The 21,112-nt window shown below is 30.6% G+C and overlaps 2 protein-coding genes across 4 annotated transcripts; both read right to left on the bottom strand.

Annotated features, from left to right (window-relative positions):
* Window positions 1–855: 855 nt before the first annotated feature.
* LOC105150293 (sodium-independent sulfate anion transporter) lies at window positions 856–13,997 on the bottom strand. Of its 3 annotated transcripts, none has more exons than XM_011063285.2 (12): window positions 13,907–13,997; window positions 7,986–8,248; window positions 6,961–7,156; window positions 6,599–6,819; window positions 6,322–6,502; window positions 3,642–3,806; window positions 3,073–3,234; window positions 2,613–2,756; window positions 2,381–2,526; window positions 1,934–2,095; window positions 1,691–1,847; window positions 856–1,582 (listed from the first exon to the last, which is right to left on the bottom strand). In XM_011063285.2, the coding sequence occupies exons 2-12, from the start codon at window positions 8,187–8,189 to the stop codon at window positions 1,449–1,451; spliced, it is 1,872 nt and encodes a 623-aa protein (XP_011061587.1). In that variant the 5' UTR covers window positions 8,190–8,248; window positions 13,907–13,997; the 3' UTR covers window positions 856–1,448. The 3 variants fall into 3 exon arrangements, with proteins under 3 accessions (XP_011061587.1, XP_087266426.1, XP_087266427.1); XM_087410300.1 differs by lacking the exon at window positions 13,907–13,997 and adding an exon at window positions 11,742–12,045; XM_087410301.1 differs by lacking the exon at window positions 13,907–13,997 and having other exon boundaries at window positions 6,961–7,167; window positions 7,986–8,072.
* On the bottom strand, window positions 13,492–20,866 carry LOC105150288 (sodium-independent sulfate anion transporter). The gene is made up of 12 exons (XM_087410299.1): window positions 20,519–20,866; window positions 20,022–20,217; window positions 19,669–19,889; window positions 19,419–19,599; window positions 18,972–19,136; window positions 18,322–18,483; window positions 16,628–16,768; window positions 16,387–16,532; window positions 15,549–15,710; window positions 15,303–15,459; window positions 13,907–15,178; window positions 13,492–13,831 (listed from the first exon to the last, which is right to left on the bottom strand). Exons 1-11 carry the CDS (start codon window positions 20,864–20,866, stop codon window positions 14,997–14,999), a joined length of 2,061 nt encoding a protein of 686 aa, XP_087266425.1. The 3' UTR covers window positions 13,492–13,831; window positions 13,907–14,996.
* Window positions 20,867–21,112: the final 246 nt, after the last annotated feature.

Here is a 21,112-nt window from a genome sequence, read left to right as displayed (position 1 = left end):
GTAACTTACTACGTGGGAATTGTATATAAATTATATATAAAATATAGGTAATTACCTAGCAAACGAGAATGGATTGAAATGAATTGAAATGGATTCAGATTTTCAGAAATATTGATTCACGAATGTTAAAGTGAATGCTTTTCAATTCTGAATGCATTTTTATTCACTTATAGGAATTGCATGGAGCATATCTCTATGCCTTTCAAAAATAATATTAGCTTTTTCTGGGCACACAAACACAATTGTGAATACTATTCAATTCAAAATTTTGAATAGAAAATTCAGTTTTTCAATCCAATTGCATCCAATTGAATCTAATTGAATCCAATTGAATCCAATTAAATAAAAAAAAAGTATTCGCTATATATATATATATATATATATATATATATATATATATATATATTTAAAATACGCATTCGGATAGAAAAAATTTCAATCCATTTTAATCCATTGTCGTTTGCTAGGTCTGCTTTAAAACATAAATTCGCTGCTTTAAAAATACAAATTCACTGCTTTAAAAACACAAATTTATTGCTTTAAAAACACAAATTCACTGCTTTAAGCACACAAATTTTCTGTATTAGCAGTGAATTTGTATTTTTAAAGCACTAAATTTGTGTTTTTACTTTGTGTAATTAATGCAGAACGTATATATATGGAGTTGTATCGAATCGAGATGAATAGATATCTTAATCTCTAAAGTCTCCAACTTTAACACTTAATAACTCGATTCACGAGGCCGATCGTTGCGTTTTTTTGTCAAATTCTTTCGTTTTAAGTGAAAACACGTCGAATAAGTGTATTTTTATTAAGATTTGAGGTGCGAGGGGGGGAGGGTATTATTCTAAATAATTACCAAAATGTGTCCATTTATATACAATCATGTAAAATTATACATATTTTTTTCATAATTTTATAATAATTTATAATATATAAAACATTTTTTCTCGGGTATATTTTACATTACGCATAAAATTTCAAAGATAAAAACGCGTTCTAAATACGGGCCAATATTAAATAAAGATTTTATCATCAAAAATATACAAATCTCTAAGATTTTTATATTTCTGATAAAACAATATTAAAGAATAATGAAGAATGTTTTTTAATTTTCAATTGTAAAATCATTATAGATTTTCATGCACACGCTCTACACATTCGTATTCCTATAATTTCTATTTGTCGTAACCGTCATTTCATTAATTTATTTTTGGATTTGACTATTCATGCAATGAAAAAAAAATCTTAATTTCAAAAAAATATTTTTTTAAAATTAAGATTTTTTTTCAGTGCATGAATAATCAGATCCAAAAATAAATTAATGAATAAAATACCGGCCTAAATGTCTTTGTTTTAAAAACTTGGTTTTAGTCTGATAATTTTATTTAATTATATTTATATATTTATAATTGCTAGACTAAATTAAAGACTATCTAGTCGTTTAATTATTGTTGTCTAATTTTGCATTCCAATGGTGACATTAAGATCAATTCTTCGGAGATAAATTCGGAATCCTCTTGCTGAGAATTCAATGGGACATTAATCAGATCTTCAGAATTTTTATTGGATAAAGCATCATCTGAAAAAAATGTTCATTAGATAACTTAATTATCACATTGTGATATACTATAGCTCATATAATTATCGCAATATCAATTTTGTATAATATGTTTTGTATAATACATACTATAAAGAACATCTGCGATGTTTTCTTTTTTTTTGATCAAACGAATATATTTGTTGTCGGCAAAGATATCGAAATTCTGCACGATATCAGAATTAAGATTCAATAGCCAGAATTGGTTTTTTTCGTAATTTAATTTTTTCGATAACGTTTCAATACCCTGTAAAAATTATAGTTTGAACAAAATGATTTACGAATAAAAATATTCAATAAAAGGAAATCAATTTTATATGATAAATGATATACCTTGATTGAAGTGTAATCAAGACTAGTGAATGTTTTACAGTTTATGATCAAAGGAACGTCTTTTGTAGCTAAATTCATGACTTTATCATAGAAAGAAGTTACTGCGGGATAATGGAGACAGGTATCGAATTTTAGCATTATATATTTGTTTCCTAGATGAGTCTAAAAAGGAATAAATTAATAATCTTAATAGTTGATATTTTCATCCACGTTTACACGCAATATTATGAATTATGCATACATGTACAATATATTATATATAATATATAAGCATCCATGTTTACATGATTTAACAGAATCTATATATTATACATATATATTATATATAATTTATATATATAAATATATAAAATATATATTTTTAATTATATATATAAAATTAAAAAAATATATTTGTACATATATTAATCATATATAAAAATACATATACAAAATGACAACATTTACCTTGCAGTTGTCTATTTGAAATGTCGATCTTGCGAAGAATCGGATAAAAATGATCAAGTTGAAGAAAATACCGAGAAGTAATCCGATCTCGATACCAATAAGAATGGAAAGCACAAAAGTGCCTGTCGCTGCGATCGCATCTGTTTCTACAAGAAAAAAAGTATATTATGTAAATTTATTGCTTTATCTTTTCAGTCTGATCTCTGTACACATGAAAAAACATATTACTGACTACTGCTTCCTTTCCAAAGTACTTTTATGATCTTTAGATCGATCATGGGTAACACAGCACTTATCAGCACTGCTGATAACGTTGCACGTGGAATGTAATAAAAATAAGGCGTTAAAAAGCTTAACGCCAGTAATGCCATAGTACCTGTGAAAAGCAATGTCATCTATTTACTTTTTTTAGCATATCTTTTTTTGTTATAAGCGTCATATCACACGTGTGTCCTATATCACTATACTACATTACCTTGCTATTTTATCTAGATTAAAATCGTGAATTTTTCTAATTATGTATGAGATTTTAATTAAACAATTAGATAATAAGACTATATAATAAGAAAAAAATAGTAATTTAAATATAGTAATTTTTGCCAAGCTCCTATTCATCATTTCATCTCCTGTTTCTTGCAAACGAACGAATGAAGACAAATTTAAATTAACGCAGTCATTAGGATTTTAATTACCAGAATATAGACCGGCCATAGGCGTTTGCACTCCGCTGGCACTGCCAACTCCGCTTCGAGTAAATGCACCGGAGATTGGAAGCGACGACACGAAGCTGCTTAACATGTTACAAACACCGAGAGCCAGCATTTCCTGTGTCGCGTTAATGGAGGTGTCTACCGCTATAAAATTATTTATTTGTTACAATAAGATTACGAGCTGTTACATATCTTATTTATATTTAGCAAAATTTTAATTCAAAGTATTTTAATTTGTAGAGAATTATATAAGAAAAAAAAGTTATTCGAAATATATTCTATTATTAAATATTATCTATTATTTTATCCGAACAATTCATTTACTCTTTTTCATAACATATTACATAATGAATTGTACGGAGATAAATCATCAAAATTGAGATATTTATTATATATTTTTAATAAAATGTAATTGGATTTTGTTTAAAAAAAAAATAATAAAATGATTTTATTAAAAATAAACTCAATTTTATTTTGCTGTAATTATAGGGATGGCAACTTGCTGTCTGACTTAGAATTGAAATTATTGAAAAAATTATAGAAATTAATACCAAACGCTTTGGCTATTGCTATATTCATCGAGACGGATATGATAGGAAGTAACCCTAATCCTAATCCATAGTGAGCGCACATGTCTAAAAACGTGTATGTTTGATTTCCTACTTGCGATGAGAATGGCGGTAATGATATTTTGGGAATGCCGGCTTCAATTTTTCCTGTAAGATTTAAGATATTGACATGTCATAATACTTTATAAAAGTATGACAAATAAACATTATGTAGTACACATTTTTAAATAAAACATTTTTAAATAAAATTATTTAGTACATATTATTAAATAATATTAATAACAAAAAATGAGTTTGAAGATTGTTATAAATTATTAGATTTCAATGTAGTTTTACAATGATTACTCCCTACTAAAAAAAAATCACGCCACAAAGTTACATAAATGAAATCAGGTATGTAATTAAGACAAGTAAATCACGTAACGGATTGTTTCAAATCAATACGTAATTTTTTTAAATTATGTAATTTGCACGATGGTATGTTTTTTCTTCTATTTCTATCATTCAATTCTTTGAAATTTGATAACTATAAAATCATATGATGGATGAAATTATTTCTAATATCATGTGATTTTCAAATTGCGTATTTTAAAAAATCACTTATTGATTTGGAACAATTTGTTACATAGTTTACTTATTTTAATCACATAATTTCGTTATGTAACTTTGAGACATAATACTTTTTAGTAGGGCTATATATAAACTATTCAGTTTGTAATTATTTTTAAAAATCATTATGTAATTTATAAAGTATAGAAATACAAGCTATGTATGAGCCAACTGCAGAAATTTATTGCATAAAACAATAAATTTTCAATTGTACATAAATTAGTCAGACATTATACCTCGTACGTTAATAACGGTTGCGTGATTGAGTCTTCTTTAGAAACAATTTAAATAATTATGGATTATTTATAAACGATTATGTGAGCGACGAGATTTCATCTTCTCGAAACTTTAAACCTAAGCTGTTGCCAGAGTAATGCAAACTGCTTCCATGGCGATTGGAAAATGAAGAAATCTTGTCTTGGTTTTATCTTGAATCAAGACAAAATCAAAACAAGAAATTGGAAATTGATTTCAAGACAAGACAAGAAATTGTTATCAAGACCAAGATTCTTGACAATAAGTCATTTTTTGAAATTTCTTGAATTTTCGTGACAGTTTTTATTTTTAATACTTTAATATTTTATTATTTTATTTCTGATTTGAAACATTTTGAATATGTTAGATTTTATGTTTGTATTTATTGGTATTTATAACAGGTTATATAATGCATATTTTAGAAATGTATATTTTCCTACATTTTCACTAAATAGCAAAATAGCATATGAGCAGAATGTAAATCGATTAATGAAAAAGTAAAGTTTCTAATTTAATCAAATTAAATTATACTCATCGATACGTCCTTGTTGTCCAGATATTAACCTTTACATTTATGTAAAGGAATATATATAAAATCAATATTGCGAGATTACTTGCAAAAGTATATTATGTATAAACATTTATGTATTTCTATAATAATAGTATCAATTAAATCAGGAATGATATGAAATACATAGTAATTATAATAATTATATCTAATAATCTGAAATAGTTACATTTGGCAGTAACCTCATAATATTAAAAATAATAATTTGAGAAATATTTTTAATTTTTGTTAATAGATTTGTCCATAATAGATGGGCACACTTTTAAACCATGAATTTAAACATAGTAAACTATGAGACGACTCGACATTCAATTTGTACCTATGTTTTCTCATTATCTCTTACGACGCGACGTAATCAACGAACCACAAGAACTTTGCTTAAAAAAACCAAGAAATTTCAAGAAATTTAAGATTCTTGAATTCAAGACAAGAAATACAATGGTCAAGATAAGAAAATCGAAATTTCTTATTTTTAAAATCAAGACAAGACAAGAAATCTTGTCTTGATGAAATACTAGATGTGATATGATATGACTGTATAAAAATTTACTGTCCTTAATTATGAGTGTAACAAAAATAAGTTACCGACACAGACTGATTATATACAGTTATTTTCATATTGAAACCAAATTTCATATTTAAATGACACAGTTTTATATTCTCACCAATAATATTTGGTCCACGATTGTAGACTCAGAATTCTCCATACGGTCTTCAAACTACCATGTGTTCGCGTTACTCTAGGAACAGCTTAGCTCTAAAGTTTATCTTATTTTTTGAGAAGATGAGGTCTCGAAACTCAATTTTATGTAATCATTTATATTCGAATATTACATTATATTTTTTGTATCTTATGTTAATTTATTAATTTAAAGTCATTCTATTTATATATTATAAACTTGAAATAATTAAGCCTCTCTCTCTCTCTCTCTCTCTCTCTCTCTCTCTCTCTCTCTCTGTTTAATTTGCGTAATCGTTTATATTGTTCTGAAGAGAGCTTAATCTCTCGCTGAGTAATTATATAACACACGCGTACGAGGTATAATGTTTGATTTTACGTACTGAAAATTTATGTATTGTTTTACGCAAGTAAGTTCTGCGGTTGGCTCATACTCTGTATTTCTACACTTTGTTAATTATTATTATAGAGAGCCTTTCGAAAATTTATTTATTTATCATTATGTTTATTTAGAATCGACTCAATAATATAATTATAAATAAAGTCTATACCTGAGAGTCTAAACGGAATGGATCCCGTATTCGCTTCAAATTCGTACGCTATCGTGGATGTAATAAACACAATGAGAGCGTTCCTAAGAATGGAAAAGTACCAAAGTACCTTTTTTATAATTTCATTTCTGCGAGCATCCTTCTTGTTTCTCATGCAAGGATAGTCAATATCTTTCAGTTTCTAGAGATTGAATTTATATAACACTTCTACGATTATTGTAAATAATCCGTTTATATATTCCGTTTATATCCGTTTATATATTATTCTGGCACTCACTTTCAAGATCAGAAGAAAGATAAAGCTGGAAATCCCGAGTGTGAAATCGGTCAGTCGAACGTTATTAATATTTTTAAACAATTGGTACAAGTTGTCTGTAATACTTTTCGATTTGTATTTTAATCCTAGGAAGCCCTGCAGCTGAGCGATTACTATAATAAGCGCTCCCGCTGATATAAAACCTGACGTAACTGGAATTGATATGAAATCAACTAAGAATCCTGTAGGAAGAATCATTTAGATCATATTTATGTCGATGTATTTGTAAACAATGCTGTAGAAGAAGTGATAATAGAAATGATATCAAAACGTGAGTGAAGTGACGTTTAATTAAATTAATTAGATAATTTTGGAATACAAACCTAGATTTAGTACACTCATTAAAAATTGTACGCATCCAGTCAGAAAACACAATAGTATTACGAAATCTTGCGGCATGTCTCGCGTGTACTGTAACGTTACAAGGGACATCAAAGATGATGGACCAATCGAGACTTCCTTGGTAGTTCCAAGAATAATGTACACGAAACCGCCCACAAAACAAGAGTACAGACCATACTGTAACATTACTTTTCATATGATATTTTTAAGGACACAGACAAATATATCAGATATATAACAGATTAAATAATATTAATAGATTAAATAATAATATGTACTAAAAATAGTAGTAATAATAATATAGAAAAAAAGATTGAATTAGAAAAATCAAGTATTTAAGAAGACAACAAAATTCGAGAGTGCATTTTTCAAAGCGCAAAAATCAGATTTTAATTTAAAGAAATACATACAGTGAATATAAAAAGTATTCGTACAGAGAAAATATTTTTGAAAAAAACTTTATTTTTAAAAATTAAATATTATTCAGCGAGAAATGAGTCATCGAATTGATGTTTAATTGATATCGATGATTTCAACATCAATTGATGTCGATTCGACATTTAATTGATGATCACTTCTTGCTGGATAATAAACAATTTATTCATAAAGTATAAAATAGACTGTATGTTTCTTAAAATTATATATACCAAAAAGATGTGTATTAATTATAGAAAATATATCTGAAAAATAAGCGAAAATTAAAAGTTCCATTGTTTGAATGCTCAAAAAGTACAGTCGAGAAATTTAACTTATAATATCAGAAATACATGTAAAGCTCATTTGTATATGTTAAAACAGAATATATTCATTGTATAAAATTGCTAATTAATGTTTATTTTCTACAAATAAGACTTTTTTATAAAAAATTTCTTCGTACAAATACTTTTTGCTCTCACTGTATATACATATAAATATTTACGTCATTAATATTTACGTCAAATTTTACAGTCATTAAATTAGTTTTAATTAAAGCGAATAAGGGAAGTAACGAACGGAATTGTGATACCTGTGGAATCCGTTCAGCCAGTACTGCATAAGCCATACTCTGAGGGATCATAGTCAGACCCAGAGTGATGCCCGCTATTATGTCTGACACGGCTTTGAATCGAGTGTATCGCGGTAGCCATTCGAACACCGGTAGATATTTTGTCATCGTGAAGCGCGATTTCTTTTCCGAAATCGAAATCGGCGGGCACTCCTCGTCGGTCATCCTCTTCGCGACAATGAACGAAAGCAAGAACCTAACTCGAGACTACTCCGCTGTCGCAGCTTTTCAGATAGAAAACAAGATATTGTTGTGACGCGTGGCTGTCACCTTGTACGGAAGATTTTTAATAATTCGAAAAGAAGCGTACGAATGAATAGCGATAAATGTATTGATCGGGATCGGCAAGCGAACGTCTCACGTTCGCTCGTCTCACCCGGAGCGTGTGCGCGATCGACAGTTTTTTGGATTTGCGCAAGGGAGGTCGCGTGCCATTTGAAACAAACAGCGTGATTCACATAGGATCGAGGTATGTGTGCTTTGATTGCTTGCTGTCGACGAGCTGTTTGCTTGTTCCACGAATGTGAAAATATTATAACTCCGATAATTCCGGAACATACCGCCCGCCTGGAACGTATAAGCATTCGAAATAATTCTCATCGAAACAAAATACAAGAGTGGTATAACGACGAAAATGCTTTAACACAAAATACAAAAGTGATGATGCAATGCAATTGAAAATTAAGGTTCCGCGATATCGTTAACATCAAGTACGTTTACCGGATATCCGCCCGCCATGACGGAATCTTTTGATTCTTCGGAATTGATGGATGGGTAGAAAGCAGAGTTTCGCAATCGGTCGCTTATATTCGGAGCGCCCTGTTTTTACAGTGATGCGAGTTAGATTGTCATCGCCGGGATGATTGTCACGCCGTAATCCGGCCAAGTTCCCATTGGCTCGGTGCAGCCAGAGGGTTACGCACAAGAACGATTTGGCGTATTTTAGCCAGTTGGACAATGCGCCACTTTACGGCACGTAACATTGAAGACCACTCGTAAGCGGGTGGTTGCACTGCTATCACGTAAGACAGCATGATGCGGAATGTAATAGTTTTGATCTGGTTTGATGATTTTCGTCGGTGGACTTTTGATCATATGAAAGCATTAATCGCGAATTAAGCGTTGTTCCAAGCGATGAAGGCTTGAAATGGCGATAGAGCGTGATTCGCCTATCAAGATAGGTGGTCCGTTTTTAAACGATAGTCGAACAATATAACGTCCTACAGGCGTGAATGTATGACTTTGAAATACTCTTCGCACTGGTGTTCTTCAGGGTTCCGCGGAGCTTCCTGAGGTATTTCCTCGATTTCCCAGAAGCGACGAAGATCGCGATCGAGAGTCTCAATAATTACTTCGTGATGCACAGGCACGGAAAATGACTCAGAAGTCGTATTTTGGGCGATGGGCTCATGTTCGGAGCCTTTTCGAAGACGTCGAGAACGAGTGTGCCGAATAGATCGGCACCGATTATGATGTCGATCGGATCCGAACTCATGGGGTCACGATCGGCAAGCCCTGCGACATGTTTCCAGCGCAGTGTCGACTCGATCCGGTAGATATTTCGTTAGTGATCGCAGTATAAATGCGGTCGTAGTATAGGCATGTCCGTCGGGGTAATCGTGATTTGGGCGTGACGCACGGATCGCATTTCACTAATATCGGTAAACGAAGCGATTAATTCTCGCAAGACGTAGGCATTGAGCAAGCGATTCGGAAATAAACATAGAGATGGATCCCTGATCGAAGAGCGCGCGAATGAACTCGTACGAGCCGTACATGCCGTAGCGAGCAAGATTTTGAGATCGGCGCTACGGTTTTCGACAATAAATGCGATAATAATAGCGACGGCGGGAACTCTCGCTACTTGTTGGTACAGACGTAGCTTAGCGTAGACTGAACGGAATGATCGAAATGCAATAATGTGTGATGCTTTTACTACACTGTCGACACGCGCGAGGATTTTTACAATCTTTTACGGAATGCTTCGTACTGAAACAGTTTACACAACGTTTCTGATTTTTAATGAATTCACAACGTTGGGATGGAGTTTGCTTGAGAAATGTAGAACATTGATACAATAGATAGTTCGCCTTGTACAATGAGCATGAAAACGGAACAGTAGACGCGGTATGTAAGACGAGAGTTTTCTTTTTGGAAGTCGTCTGTGCCTTTTCCGTTGCGTTCACGAGAAGCAATCGCGTCGAACGCGCGAATGCGCAATGCAAGAAATTCATCAAGTTCGCGATCACGCGGGTAATTGTAATCTATTGTATCGCCGAGTTTAAGTTCCCAAACTTTTCGCGATGATTTATCGAGTTTTTATGACACTAGAAAAACAAGCCAATCATCCCAATGTTCAGTCGCGCAACCGAGATTACTCAAAGCCTGTATTGCCTCATTTTACAATGGTAATTGTACATGCAATTATAAGAATTAATCAATTACTAACATGTGTATGCATTATAGAACTTTAGGAATCTAAAAAATACCTTATATAACAAAAATTTTGTCATATTTCGCAACATCTTGCATTTTTTATGATAAGATATCTTACAAAAACTCATTCTACAATTACCTAAGTAACCGACAACATACTGATGTTAAAAACGGTCTTTCTGCGGAAAGTTTTGTTAAATTTAACGGAGTGACTGTTAAAATTTAGATGACTAAAAGACTGATAATATAGTACTAATTTTATGATTCATAGTTTTGTAGATATGCATATATATATATATATATATATATATATATATATATATATATATATAAGTTTAAAACTCAAAAATGTTCAATTTTTATTTAAATTGTGATTATAATGTTATCGTCCAAGTTTGATTATCAATGATAATAATTGTATTAGAGAAAAAAATTTTGCGGCAAAATAAGATATAATATTATAAGTATACATACTTATTTATGCAGCATTTGTATGATAAAAATTATGAATTTAATAATGTATTATTCAAATATTTATGTCAGTCGCAAATTTAATTGAAAATTTATATTAATTGTCGATAATGTCATTGTTCTTCAATTATTCTCGGACCCCCGGAATTCCATATAGATAGTCACGAAAATTTGCTCGGGGCCGACCGTCTTTGGTAGTATCTTGTCGGCGTCTATATAAGTGCAATTGTAAATGATATGCTGTAATTGTAAAGAGTCCTCTACATAGAAGTTGTAAACGGCGTGGAGTCTTAAGTCGTAAGAAACTGACCAATTCTAATCGAGTACTCTCCTTATATTTGATTGTGATTGGTTGGTTTCCTACGACTTAAGATTCCACGACTATCTACGACTTCTATGTAGAGAAGTTTAAGAATTGATTATTTTTTTATATAATTATAACAAACGCGGTTTATAAATAAAAAATTAACAAAAAGAAGAGCATAAAACCATAACACAAGATATTCTTTGTAATATTTAATATATAATTACGTTTATAAATAATTTAGACATTTCGGCCACAATCTAGCCATCTTCAGTAAAATTATAAATATCCATAAAACACAGAATTTACATAAATCTAACTTAATTTAGCGGTCATAAATATACATCAACATGCATTCTTTCTTCTTATACATCGTAAAACGTGATTACAGCGTCAATTATCATATTGCAAATTATGTAAAATAAGAATTGCCAGATTCTAATTTAAAAAATTATAATATCATTAATATCTTCTAGTCAATTTGATAAGAATTAACAATTTGTTACCTGTTTTACCGACAAAAAGATTAAGCACTTTCTTCACGCAGATGGAAATTCATGACATTATGTATTATTATTTGTCCATATCTTCATATGTGTCTTTATATGTGCGTCAAAAGTTTAGATTATTCTAAAATTATTTTTAAGCGTGAGAGAGATCTTTCTTTAAAAAAGACAAATAAAAATCAGGCAAACTTTCAGTGTCACTTTACTTATTGATACCACTTATTTGACTTTTTATATATACAAAGTGGCATGAATATACGGCCCCACTCGTCCCGAGCAGGTAGAGTGGACTAAACTGAGTAGAAAAGTCCTCTACCATTTTGTGCTCGCAATAATTAACGAGATATTAACATTTAAAGATAGGCCCGCGCGTCGTGCGCTCAGTGGGTCGTATCTTCAACAATAGTAAGGACGCGCGTATTCGGCTGAATTTAACGTTAGATTTATGTAAATTCTGTGTTTTATGGATATTTGTAATTTTACTGAAGATGGCCAGATTGTGGTCTAAATTATTTATAAACGTAATTATATAATTATATAATTAAATATCACAAAGAATATCTTGTGCTGTGATTTTATGTTCTTCTTTTTGTTAATTTTTGATTATTTTTTTACAACTATAACCATTTACAAATATATATTACGCTTTTGCAATTGTAAAATGAGTTTTAGGTAGGACATGTTATTTTTTAAAAGTTACAGTTACTCGTTACCGAGTCAAAAAAATAATAAATTATCATTAATAATGTAAAATTAATAGTTAATCGTTAAAATTAATCGTTAATAAAATTAATAGTTATTAGTTTTTAGAAGTAACTCGTTACAGTTATCGTTAAGCCTAATTTACATTGATTGTATTTACCTAACCAGCACATATATTAAAAAAATATTTAAAAAATATTTTTTACGTATTTATTTAATGTAAATATATTAAATAAAAACGTTTAAAAAATGTTTTTGAAATATTGTATGCTGATTGAGTAGCGTCGCAAGTATCGTAGCGTTGTGCCATTTAAAAATTGACGCATCAGATTAGCGGACGCAACAAGCTTGCGACCTATGATGCCTACACTAAAAGAAAAGATTGATTGATGCAGCAAATTAAATTGTAAAATTTGGCATATCATTTTTAATTGGCTGCAGTAATCAATTTTTGGTTGCGTCAGCCTATATCCGCAATGTCAGTATAGGATTTCGATAGACACAATCAAAAATTGACTGCTGCAACTAATTAAAAATGCTATGCCATATTTTACCATCTAATTTGCTGCAGCAGCCAATCTTTTCTTTTAGTGTAGCGTCTTATGAAACATAGACGTGCTGATAAAATTGTAATGTCCGAGCGTATTTTCATTATAATTACTAAGTTCACTAAAAAAAGTTATAAATCTTAACCGAATTGAACAAACGTATATAATAAATAATCAATAATAAATTATTAGACTTATATGATAAACGCAAAGACAGTCGCTCGATAAATGTGTCAGTTCTATCTTTCTCTCTCATGTGACAGAATCAGAAAGAATGTGATGCAATAAAAAATTAAAGTATATATGAACATTGACAAAGATAGTAAGGAGAGGGAAGTATTAAATCCTTGTAAATTAATTATAATATAGAGTTAAGAAGTTCCGTGTTATTTTTAATGTTCAAGCCATTTATTTGTTTCTTTATGAAAATCTCAAAATTGTGTAGATTCTAATAGGCTGATATAAATAAAAAATAAAAAGCCTTTGAGAGTCGGCGCAGGTTATTTGTTACGAATAAGAATTTATTATTATCAGTTACAAATTACGAAATACGTTTCGACCCACGTTTAAGGTCCTCTTCAGTGACAAGACATTGTAAAATATATAATGAGATTTCTACATTACGTGAACGTTATTAGCTGTTCGGTCGAAGACAATGTGACAGATGTGTTTCGGACATTTACGAAACGTTTGGGGACAGTTCGTGGAGCGTGTATGAATGTTAAAATTTACTAAGAGTCAATGAAGTGTTTAAGAAGTGTTAAAATTCTTTGTTCACATTTTTTTGATACTTCAACAAGCTTTTCATCAGGGTGTGCAATCGGAAATGCTTGATATGAACTGCAAGAAGATTACGAGGAAGAGAATTGGATGAAGAAAGACAGACTTATTTTTTATCTTCGTATTTGAGCTTACCAATTAATGTACAAAGTGCACAGTCGTTCGCGATTTAGCACCGCGGCCCAATTATATGTTAGACCATCCTGTGACTTATGACCTATCTCGATGCGTGTAATTTGCGATAATAATGCGATGCAACGATTGAAAAAGTTAATTAGAGAATGAGCGAAGAACTTCCAGCGCAAAACTGAGTATTGGTATCGGAAAGAATTTGCGTTCGTGTCTCACAAAAAACTTCTATTGAATGTAACTTCTATTGAATGGGATCTGTGCAGCGCTCGCTTTTGCTACTCCGACCTTCTAGAAGATTCGTGACGGTTATGATTATATCCTTGTGCTTCATAATGTAATGTGAAATAATAATAGTGAATTTTCTAATAGGTCGGAAGTCAATTTGATGGTTTCGGCGTTAATGTACGCTCATCTTGCTTTGAATCTCATAGTGAGCCACTAGTAAAGCGTTTGGTTTGCGCTGCAAACAGCAACTTTTAATTAATGAATGTACAACATTATCATGCTACGTTTCTTTGATATAGAGAGAAATCTTTTCACTTTAAATGCATTCTACTCGAGTCTTTTGCGAAAAGACGAACGAAGTCGTCATATATTCGATAAAATCCGTTTTAAGAAATTTTTATCTTTACATTACAGACAGCGTATAGAATCTAAACGCCTTGTTTTGAAAATTTAATTTCGATCCAAATTCTCTTTGATTCCGTAAAGCGTATATACTGCATATAATGTATTATTTTATCCTTGTTGTTTATCAAATGTTAAACAAACTTAAACTGACAAATCATGCGCTTTGCGGAACGCAGCGTTCAGTTGCATTTTATATTTAGAATCAATACTAAAAACTATAGTTTTAAAATTTCGGAAAAAAACCGTTTTTTCCCATTTTTCCATTGATTTTCGCGGTTCCTTTCCCAAAGATAGAAAAATTCGTTAAAAAAATTTATGTGTGTTCGTAATATAAGATTTGCCATATTTACTTCTTTCCGAAAAGAAAATAATTTTAGTTTTCTTTCTACAATTTTTGAAAAAAGCGGCTTTTTTTAAATTACAGAATCAACAGAGTATAAATATTAAAGACAGAGTTGTTTGATTATTGTTGTATTTTACATTCGGATGGTGACATTAAGGCCAATTCTTCGGCATTGGATTCGGAATCATTTTGTCGTGAATTTGAATACAAAAGATCTTCGCGATTCAGATTTTTCATTTCCGTTGCTTGTTTCATAGTAATATTGATCCGATCTTCAGAATTTTTACTAGATAAAGCATCGTCTGAAAAAACATTTATCATTAATTTACATTCCAATTATCATTTCGTGATAATTACCACTATAGCTTTTAATTATCTCAATATTAAACAATAAATTTCATATATACGTATAATAATAATACATACTGTAAAGAACATCTGCGATGCTCTCTTCTTTTTCGATCAAACGAATATATTTGTTATCAGCGAGAATGTCAAAACTTTTCACGACATTGGAATTAAGATGCAATAGCCAGAATTGATTTCTCTCGCTGTTCAATTTTTTCGATAACGTTTCAATACCCTGTCATAGAAAATCACATACAGTTCGAATAGCAGGATCAATAAAAATAAATCATTCATCGATTTTATTTGGCGAATGTTATTCGATACCTTGATTGAAGTGTAATCGAGACTATTGAATATTTCACAATTCATAATCAACGGAACGTTGTTTCCAGCTAAACTCATGACTTTCTCGCAGAAGGAAGCTACTGCGGGATAATAGAGACAGTTTTCAGGTTTTAACATCATATATTTATTTCCTAGACGAGTCTAAAAAAGAATAAATAATTTTAATAGTCTCATTCATGTACACATGTAATTGACATATATGTATATATATATGTATTATACTACATAAATATATATTTATTAAGTATACAGGGCGAGTTATAAATATGTTTTAAAAATTCGTAAGGGGTTTCCCTATAGGCGCATAATATTATTTAATACTAGGTCATATTTTAAGCATATTCTTAGAATATTAAATGTAATTTAATATTTTAAGAATATTACTTAAAATATTACTTAATATTAAATAATATTATGCGCCAATAGGATTCTAGATGAAAAGAAAGAGCAAATGTTCCTATGAACTTTAGATCTCAAATGCTTTGTTATTAAAATAGACACGAATAGATTTAAAATAATGTCATGAATATCAGATTAGTTGTATTCAAGCATATGTATAAAATGATGGAGGATATTTTGAGTATATATTTTTTATAAAGAGAAAAAAATATCTATCTAAAACTTTTAAATAAAAAAAGTCATTGTTTGATACTATCTTTGTATCTTTGTATTATATACTACTACTGTATAAATTATATCGATCCATTCTTTCAATAACGAAACATTTGCGATCTAATAGAAACATTTATTCTTCTTTTTTTATTTATATATAAAAATATACTAAAAGACAAAATTTTATGATAGCAATTTTATTTACTTTGCAATTGACTATTTGAAGCGTCAATCTCGCGGACAGTCGAATAAAAAGAATCAAATTGAAAATGACACCAAGAAGGAGTCCGATTTCAATGCCGATAAAAATGGAGACCACAAAAGTCCCTATCGCTGCGATTGCATCCATTTCTGCAAGAAAACAAGTATATTATGTAAGTATATATGTAAGTACATTGCTTTATCTTCTCATCTAATCTGTGTACACGTGAAAACATAATACTGACTGCTTCCCTTCCAGAGTAATTTTATGATTTTCACATCGATCATGAATAACACAGCGGATATCAGCACAGCCGCTAGTGTCGCTCGTGGAATGTAATAAAAATATGATGTTAAAAAGCTCAGTGCCAGCAATACCATAGTACCTGCAAAGTGCAATGTCATATATTATTTTTTCGTTATATCTTGTTTTGTTCTATATTTATGCCACACGTGTATCTCATATCATTATACAATGTCTCGCTCATGTTGCATATTATACGCTATCGCGCCAAGATTAGAATCGTAAATTTCTCTAACTATACACAAAATATTAGGTGTGTTGAATAATAATAAATTATGATAAAATATAGTAATTTTTAATAAGAAATAATAATTAAAGCTCAACTAGGTGAATTAAAATTAAAATAATAAATCGTTACATAGAATGACCAACTCTCGATCAGCCAGGAACATCAACCTTAAAATATCGGGACACAACCAAAAAATTCGGGACTTTTTTAGTGTTGTATGTCGCAAAAACATTTTTCATACAAATGTGATTCATTTCAAACATAATAAATTGAATATCAGAAAATGTGAAAAATACGGAAAAATGTTTCAGATAAAAATTGTATACAGTCTTAAAGAATGCAAATATTGGTAAAATTAATTTAAAAAAAAAATCAATTTTTTAAGGTCATATAAACAGTATCGTCTTTTTAAAATGAAATTATATAATTTTTTTTAATGAAATTATATAATTCAATGTGAATCCTCTGATTACTTCGCATATAAAAGTATTAAAGTAAAGTGATCGAAAAATGGCAACAGTTATTTTATATTTTATACTGACACATTTTGATATAAAACGTCAAATATCTCGTAAATTATTAATTTTTTTATAATCGTGTCTTAATACTTATGAAGGGAATTTGAGGCAAATCAATTGGTGTAAAGAAAATACATAGTTGCTTAAAAAAAAAAGTGAAGACAAATATTTTTTGAAAGAAATAATTATCTCCGCGTTATTTAAATTTTATATTCATTTATGTTCCAAGCAGAACAAATCACGATAACGTCAAAATGACATTAAAATGAATAAAAAATGATTGAAAAATGATTTTTAATGATTTTAATGATTTTAGAATTATTTTAACATCATTGTGATAGCATAACGACTTGTTCTTGGGATTATATAATAAATCGAGAAATGGTGTCCTGCCAAGGGTTTTTTCAGGACGTCTCTATATGAAGAGCCGATAATCGGGATGTTCTGCAAAATTCAGAACAGTTGGTCATTCTAGCTACAAGTCAAAGCTAGTTGTTAAATGCTAATATTTAATAAATCCTAATACATCAAGTACATAATCGAACATACACTGAGAAAAAAAATGCTGTTGGTTTAATTAAAATCTATATTACGAGCTGTCACATAAGTGATTAATTCATGTATATTTTTTATTGACATAAAGGCCTTGATTATTGAAATAATAATTTATGCTTTTATGTCAATAAAAATATACACTTAATCACTTATGTTAATGACAGCCCGTAATATAGACTTTGATTGAATCAACAGCATTTTTTTCTCAGCGTACGTTTCAACCTAATAGTAATTTTTAGCAGGCTCCTATTCAACTTCATCTCGTATTTCTTGCGTACGAAAGAAATAAAGACATTTGAAAATTTAAATTAATGTTATTTGATTTTCTGTTACCGGAATATAGACCAGCCATAGGCGTTTGCACTCCGCTGGCACTGCTGACTGCACTTCGGGTAAACGCACCAGTAGTTGGAAGCGATGACATAAAACTGCCCGCTATATTGGACAAGCCGAGAGCCAGCATTTCCTGCGTTGCATTAATGGAAGTGCCTAACGCTATAAGATCAATTAATTGTTACGAAATTTTATCTACTCGTTTAGTAAAATATTCAATCTGAAATATTTTAATTTGTAGAGAAAAAAAATATTCAAGATATATCTAATATTTTACCCGAATAATTGATTCTTCTTCATTTTGCACGACAAATAATATATAAGGAGAATATTCAATTTTTGAAAATGAAGACAGATATTTTATATTTGACAGCAAATATTGACATAATTGTTGTAATTTTCCACTTAGTAATATAACTTTAATATTAAATATAAGTTATATTGTTGAGTGGGAAATTGTAACTAACAATTGTTGTGTGTGCTACTGTTAGTTAGTAATTTGCTCAGTTTCAATCAAATTAATGAAATCAGATTTTGTTAAATATAATGAAATTATTTTATTAAGTCTAATTTTATTTTATTATGATTACAGGGGCAATCTGCTGTCTGACTCGAGATTGAAATTATTGAAAGAATTATGGAATTGATACCAAATACTTTAGCTATCGCTACGTTTGCCAAGACGGATATAACAGGAAGTATCCCTAATCCTAATCCATAGTGAGCGCACATGTCAAAAAAAGTATAAGTCTGATTTCCTACTTGCGATGAGAATGGTGGTAACGATATTTTGGGGAGGCCGGCTTCGATTTTTCCTGTAAAAATGTTGATATGCCATAACTCTCCATAATTGTAATACATTTTTAAATAGAACTGCTTAGTGTCAAATTGATTAATAAGAGAATAATGATTTTAAAAGTAGTTATAAATGATCAGATTTCAATAATTTTACAATAATTATACCGAATAGATTATTTTTTACTTCAGCTTATGAATAGATTATTATTTACTTTAGCTATTTTATCATTAAAAAAAATCATTATTATCGTTTATTCGACAAATCGACTACCAATAATAATTACAAATAAAGTCCATACCTGAAAGTATAAATGGAATGGATCCTGTAATCGCTTCGAATTGGTATGCTATTGTGACTGATATAAGCACTATGAGAGCGTTCCTACCAATGGAAAAGTACCAAAGTATTTTTTTTATCATTACATTTCTGGGAGCATCCCTTTTGTTTCTCATACAAGGATAGTCAATATCTTTCAATTTCTAAAGATAAAATCTACATGATACTTCTAAAATTGTTATAGATTGTTCATTTATAATTCTGGCACTCACTCTAAAGACGAGGAGAAATACGATGCTGAAAATTCCGAGTGCGGAATCAGCAAGCCGAATCTTATTAATATTCTTAAATAATTTGTACAGATTGTCTGCAATATTTTCCGACTTATATTTCAATCCCAGAAGGCCCTGCATCTGAGCGATAATTATAATAAACGCTCCTGCTGACATAAAACCCGATGTAACAGGAACTGATATAAAGTCCACCAAAAATCCTGCAGGAAGAATCGTGTCGATCAATTTTATGTTGGTGTACTTATAAACAACACAGTAGAACATGATATTAATTAAAAATGTGAGCGACGATAATTGAAATTTAGTCGATTAGATAATTCTAGAATACAAGCCTAGATTTAGTACGCCCATTAAAAGTTCTATGCATCCAGCCAGAAAACACAAGAGTATTACAAAATCCTGCGGCATGTTTCGCGTGTACTGCAATGTCAGAAGGGCCATCAAGGATGACGGACCAATCGAGACCTCTTTGATAGTTCCCAAGATAATGTATACGAAACCACCCACAAAACAAGAGTATAGACCATACTGTAAATATTTGTATTACTTATTTTGTCATATGATATATTTTTAAAGACACAGAGAGACACATCATATCAGTAATAAGTATAATGATATTATATAGACCAAAAAAAGTCTTAGAACAATCTAGTATCTAAGAAGATAATAAAATTCAAGAGTGCATTTTTTTAAGTGCAGAGATTACGGATTGAGATTTAAAAAAATATTATATACATATATTTATGTTTACGATCATTAAATAGATATCCGCTTATATATGCTTATAGTCTTAATTAAAGCGAGCAAGGAGAACGACGGACTGTGATACCTGCGGATAACGTTCAGCCAGTACCGCATAAGCCATACTCTGAGGAATCATAGTCATACCCAGAGTGATGCCCGCTATCAGATCTGACACGGCTTTCAACCGAGTATATTGCGGTAACCAGCAGAGTACCGGCAGGTACTTTGTCACTGTGAAGCGCGGTTTCTGTTTTAAAATCGAAAACGACGGGGGCTCTCCGTTGGACATTTTATTCACGTCACGTTGACAAGATACAAGCGAGAAACTAATCAGAATCTGACGCGAGACTACTATGCTCTCATGGCTTTGCGATCGCAAGCGTGTTCCAATACCGGATCTCTCGGTACTCCTGCAGCTGCTCATGCTTATCATCCCCACGTCCTTAAAACCTCGTTGTAAAAATACCAGTGAGGAAATCCCTTTAATTACGCTACGCTAATTATCAATGGTTTTGTGTCATGCATTGTTGACATTTTGATAAAGACCCGCGCAAACGGCGCCAGAAACCTTGATAAGAGATTAATAACAGCTGACTTTACTTTACTTGCTTCATTTTTAATTCTTTCATAATATGATGTAAGATACGCGGCAGACTGCTACTGCGTATAATCCGTGAGA

Source organism: Acromyrmex echinatior, chromosome 10 (assembly GCF_024713525.1).
Source record: "Acromyrmex echinatior isolate Ae372 chromosome 10, ASM2471352v2, whole genome shotgun sequence".
In the NCBI taxonomy this organism is placed as follows: domain Eukaryota; kingdom Metazoa; phylum Arthropoda; class Insecta; order Hymenoptera; family Formicidae; genus Acromyrmex; species Acromyrmex echinatior.
This window is presented reverse-complemented; position numbering and strand designations above follow the sequence as displayed.